This window comes from Desarmillaria tabescens (assembly GCF_030435595.1).
Source record: "Desarmillaria tabescens strain CCBAS 213 chromosome Unknown EV420scaffold_597, whole genome shotgun sequence".
Classification (NCBI taxonomy): domain Eukaryota; kingdom Fungi; phylum Basidiomycota; class Agaricomycetes; order Agaricales; family Physalacriaceae; genus Desarmillaria; species Desarmillaria tabescens.
The window spans coordinates 1-5,737 of NW_026848896.1; the positions used below are offsets into that span (position 1 = coordinate 1).

The 5,737-nt window shown below is 50.5% G+C and overlaps 2 protein-coding genes across 2 annotated transcripts; both read right to left on the reverse strand.

Annotated features, from left to right (window-relative positions):
• Positions 1-163: 163 nt before the first annotated feature.
• EV420DRAFT_1229635 (uncharacterized protein) lies at positions 164-493 on the reverse strand (the record flags this gene model as incomplete). The annotated part of the gene is made up of 1 exon (XM_060466531.1): positions 164-493. A coding segment is annotated over one exon (330 nt), but the record flags the coding sequence as incomplete, so codon positions are not given.
• Positions 494-730: 237 nt separating this feature from the next.
• Positions 731-1,081, reverse strand: EV420DRAFT_1287439 (uncharacterized protein; the record flags this gene model as incomplete). Its single annotated transcript, XM_060468334.1, has 1 exon — positions 731-1,081. A coding segment is annotated over one exon (351 nt), but the record flags the coding sequence as incomplete, so codon positions are not given.
• Positions 1,082-5,737: the final 4,656 nt, after the last annotated feature.

Below are 5,737 nucleotides of genomic sequence, written 5' to 3' on the forward strand. Positions count from 1 at the left end.
CAGTGGCAGAGGAGCCCACACTTTCAACGTCAAAGGTATCCTCAGCCATTTCGGAAGATGCTGTGGAAGCTGAATCATCTCCCTCAGGTTCATCCCATTGCCAGAAAGAACAGGTCCCATTCCACTCATAGACATGACTCCCTGTCTCCCCGTCCTCAACGATGATCCCATTCTCGTCCCGTTCCCGCTCAAGAGTAACGACACGCGCAGCGAGAACGAAATGCCTTGGTGTATTGGCCGAAGTGTTCACGGTTACATGGTTAGCCCGTCTCTGTCGGCCGAAATTAGGGGGAAATTGTCCCTCCTTTCCCCCACCTGGCCAATAGCAGTTTTGCGCAGTATGTTTGCTCTTATCTCGTGCCTTACAGCCAGGATTAGAGCATCCGATGGTAGAAGATCTGGCCGCTAATGCTTGGGACTGTGTGGGGCCTTTACCCACCACGCGTAAGGTAGCAGCATGGGTCTGAAGGTGGGAGATTATATCTGTGGAGCTAGACAGCTGATACAAGCTTGGGAGGATAGGCATCCAGTTGGCCATTGGGAGAATTGAGCGAATAATGATACCACGGAATTCCTGGTCTGTGAGAGGGGTGGCACGAAGATCATTAACGGCACGTCTCTTTGTACGGAGCTCTGCAACATGGGCATCAATATCACCATTGCTATCGAATTTGACTGCATTCAAGGACGTCTCAGCCTCGGAGAGAGCCATGTCAGTCTTCTTGGCATGTTCAGCGATGATAGAATCCCAACATTCCTTCGCTGTCCCGTCGGTCCTTACCCCTAGTCCGATAGGGTCAAGAACATTGAGAACGATGTGGGAATGAGCTAGCTGATCACGGAACGTCCATTCGTCATGGGAAGGGCTCAAAGAGTAGATTGGTGTGGGGTCTGGTGGTAGTGGAGTAGTTGTTGGTTCACTCGCAGAAGTCGCAGAGGCGGCAGGGCAGGGTATAGTACCTTCTATGTACCCCCACAATCCTTTCCCCTTCAATAGTTCAGTAAGCTGAAGTTTCCATGAGGCGTAGTTTTTCCTGTTGAAGTGGCTATGGGTATCGGGGAGGATTGTAACTCCCGACATAGTCGATGACATGTTAGGAGTATGTGTTCAATAGTAATGGTTGGACAAGTGTGGGCAGTGGTATTAGCCACTAACTCTTATCGGCTTAGATCAACCAAGGATCGCCACTCGCACTTTGGTGGACGATAAACTTGGAGGTCAAAGACGATGGAATAGAGCCAGGTGCGAACTTAGATAGTTCACGAAGCGGGGAGCTTTGAGTTAGGTAGATTAAACCTTAGCTGAAGCTGGAGTTTAGGCCAGCTGAGGCTTTACTTAAATACATGCTTGGTAGACTAAAAATAGTACTGTGGGAACTGTCTGATAGGAATCACACCATATGGTAAGCAGGAATACGTAAGAAAAGAAAAAGAAAAGAATGAATCGTAACATTACCCCCTCCTTAAGACTCATTCGTCCTGAATGAGCTTGAGCTCTCCTCCTGCGTCGCGGATTCCGTGTAGTAGGCGCTGGAGTCATCCTCGGCGTCTTCCTCGTTACTACCCCAATCCCAGTTTTCATGGATTCGTTGTAGATTTTCGAGGTTGACTTCGGATTCGTCGTCAACTTCGGGTTCGATTGTGGGTATGCCGTCTGCTTCGTTGGTCGTAATCGATGGTGCTGAGAAGGAAGAGGGATAAGAGTCTTGTTGGGTGTCGCTGTTATACGACAACCCATTATCGGCTCTTGTTATCTTTCCTGTTATGCGTTGAATTTTCGCCTCGTATTCATTGACCAGCTCCTCGGCGTTAGCCATGTTTGAACATTTGACCCAAGAGTTTTCCTCCATTGGGTAACCTTTCCACTTGATGAGGTACTCGGTTATGGTTCGGCGGTTTCTTCCGCGTCCGACGATTTTGTCCCTCTGCTCTACGATTTCTTCAATCTTGTACTCCTCTTCATTGTCAATCAGCTCTGGAGGTGGTCTTTCAGGATGTGGTTGATTTGGAAAAGTGGGGGCAATGTAGGGAGTCAAGAGGGATTCGTTGAACCGGTTGTGGATTTTCCAAGCAGGGGGTAACTTCAATTCGTACGCTGAAGTCCCCTTTTTGGCGAGGATAGTGAACAGGCCGACTCGCCGATCCCCCAGTTTTTTTGTTGGACAAGGGAGGTTGATATTGGTTGTGTCCAGCCATACCTTATCTCCAACTTGGTAATCGATGGCGGCACTTTTGTGCTTGTCATAGGCCTTTTTCATCGATTCCGCCGCCCTTTCTAGTGATTTCTTCGCCTCACTCTGCGCCTTTTCTATTTCCTCCACCATTTTCCCCGCTGCTGGGACCGCGGCTACTCCTTGGGGTTTTTTAATAACTTCCCCGTCCCTTCCGAAGATGACTTTATAGGGAGAGTATCCCGTCGCCAAGTGCTGGCGATTGTTGTGGGTGAACGCAGCTAGCAATAGCCATTCGCTCCAATCATCTTGTCGATCGTTGACGAACATTTTAAGGTACTTCTCGATCTCCTGATTAACCCTCTCGGTTTGCCCGTCCATCTGAGGGTGGTAAGCGGTGGAAGGATTTCCTTCAATGCGAAGAAGTCGATAGAATTCTTTCATGAATTTGGAGATGAAAACTGAGCCGCGATCCTGAAATGACTTTTTCCGGCATTATCCCATAAGGGATGTAGACGTAGTCCCTCAGGATCTTGGCGAAGCCTAGAGAGGTGAGTTCTTCGGTGCATGCGATGGAGATGATGGCTTTTGAGAAACGATCCACTGATGACTAGTATCGAGTCGAACCCTTTAGAATTTGGGAGTTTGGTGATCATATCGACGGAAATGTGTGTCCAGGGTCATACTGGAACCTCATTGGGATGGAGAGGGGCCCTCCTTGGGTGACTGATCCGCTTTGGTTCGCTGGCAGACGTCACATCCCTTTACATAGGTTTCCACGTCCCGACGCATTCGTGGCCACCAATAGTCATGGAGGACTAGCTCTTTTGTCTTCTCGATGCCTGGATGTCCTGCGGTGATATGGTCGTGTTTGAGGCTTATGATCTCCCCTCTCAGCCTGACGATCCCCTGGAACGTATATGCGCCCGTTCGTACCACAGTAGCCCTTGGTCTCGAGAAATCCCTTTCTCGTGATTGAGCGAATCCGAGATTCCCTGGTCCCACCGACTGAGGATCATGTGTGGCAATCTTAATTCTCTCGTGTAGGTCCGTCGCGGTGGGCATGGTTAAGGCCCTGAAATGTTCCGCCTTGAGAACGACTATGTCTCGATTGTCCCCTTTCCCTTGATCGTGGTCTGCTCTTCAGCGACAGGAGGTCCGCCTTGCGATTTTGAGCTCCAGGTTTGTGGTGCAGAGTGAATTGATACTCCGCTAGTTCCATTACCCATCGCGCTTGTCGTCGGTTGAGTTTCTGGAGTTTGCGGAAGTATTGAAGGTTAGAGTGGTCCAGTCCAAATCTCGAAATCTGTAACGAGCATGCCGACGGAAACCCGACTTCCACTCAACCCAACAAACCACAGCCCGGAAGCCTACGGATTCCGATTCCCAGTTTCTATTTCATATTCTATTTCATATTCCATTTTATATTTCACTTCTCCATATTAATTTATCAATAGCCCGACATCGGTAGCGAACATGTCATCGGACCCCATCGGCTACCGACCGGTAGAATACATCCTCTGACAACCCTAGAATGTAGACCACTCCGAGTAGGAACTAGATCAGACTCCTAACTAGTATATAAGCCTTAGAATTACACTGTAGATACTCAGTTCGAATATCAACTTGGTTCAGCCCAATCTCTCTCTCTCTGACTCTAAGTCTAAACTCTTGTTCTCCAGTCCGCGGAACTCCGATCCGTTGGACTTATCTTTTACCTCGTCTCTGCCACTCCGCGGACTTCCGTCCGTATCCATCTTAGGGCTTCGGCTCAGGGGTGACGTTGCTAATAGCTTCGCCTACGCCCGACGCATCCCGCGGCATCCCGCTACGTGCACTTACTGCCGCAATCCTATTGGCATGATCCTAACAGTATATTCGAACTCAAACCCTTGAGTCGAAATTTCTTCCTAACCATGTCTTCTACTTTCACTGTTCCTCCAGAAACCAGCCGCAACTCCATGGTCAACAACCGAACCTACACCATGGAAGATATCCCTGCCTCTGCTTCAAAAGAGGGTCCCCTTCTCTTCGGATCGGATTCCGCCCCTCGCCAACAATCCCGTAGGGAAACCTACCTTCACAGTGGCTTCACTGCTCGCCAATCCGATGCTAACCAATCGCCTAACCCCTTCCTAGCCCAGCGATCAGAATCCAATGGCTGGGGCGAGTATCGAAGTGACCCTCCACGGAACCCAACTACCTCTCTGTTCAATGACATCCCAGGTCGCGATGACGATGACCAAGGTTCGGAAGACGGGGAATTCCCCCCTCACATGCCAATGAACGGCCGCGGAAACCCATTGGGAAATCCTGGCGGTGGCCCACCCAATCCTGGTGGCCCCGGAGGTCCTGGTGGTCCTGGTGGTCCTGGTGGTCCTGGAGGAGGACCTAACAACAATCCTGGTAACAATCCTAATCCTCCCAATAACGACGCCCAGATCCTCATTCAACTCATGAATGTCCTACGCGGCATCTCTGATGCTGTCAATGGCAATCGACAACAGTGCGGTACGCACCAAGGTCAAGGAACCAGATACCTTTGACGGTTCGGACTCCCGAAAACTTAAGGCCTTCATCGTCTCCCTCCAGTTGAACTTCAACGACCGTCCCGACGCCTTCTGATCGGATACGGCAAAAGTCAACTACGCTATCTCCTTCCTTTCCGGTGTCGCCCTTGACTGGTTCGAACCGGATATCCTCCACCCTAATCACCACAACCCCCCTGCTTGGGCATATTCCTATACCGCTTTCCTTTCAGAACTCCGCACCAACTTCGGCCCCTTCGACGCTGTCGGTGATGCCGAAGATGAGCTTGAAAATCTTCGGATGCGCGACGGAGACCGCATCATGAAGTATATTGTCAAATTCAATCAGTATGCTGCCATTATTGGCTACGGCGACAACTCCCTCCGTCATGCCTTCTACCGTGGCCTTTGCTCTTGCATCAAGGATGATATGGCCCACCACGGGAAACCCGATAATCTCCGTGATATGCAGAATCTCGCTCAAGAGCTCGACGCTCGCTACTGGACTCGGAAAGCCGAAATCTCCCGAGAAAATCGCAGTAACCCATCTTCCTCTTCCAGCAACAGCAACAAGGCGAAGAGTTCTAACTCTTCGTCTCCCAACTCCAACTCCGTGAGCCAAAAGTCCCCTCATTCGGGCTCCACGGGATCATCTTCATCTTCCCCCAACAACTCTTCCTCTTCCAACCCTAAGCCCTACGCTGACAAGCTAGGCAAAGATGGCCATCTTACTCAGGAAGAAAAGGACCGCCGTCGGAAGAATAACCTCTGCATGTTCTGCGGAGGTAAGCACAAGACCAATGATTGCAACAAGCGCAAAGCTGCAGCCTCTGCTCGGGGTCGTGCAGCTGCAGCTACTCCTGCCCCTACTCCCGAGTCCACCGCCTCTATTGAAACGGTTCCATCGGAATCGGAAAACTAGAGAGCAACCCTGTATCCTCCGCACTAGGACAGGGTTGCGTTGACTGTCACAGTGCACTGGAGATCGTAACCCTCAACGCTGCCGCTCTTTCCAATCATTCCCTAACTGTCTCTCTC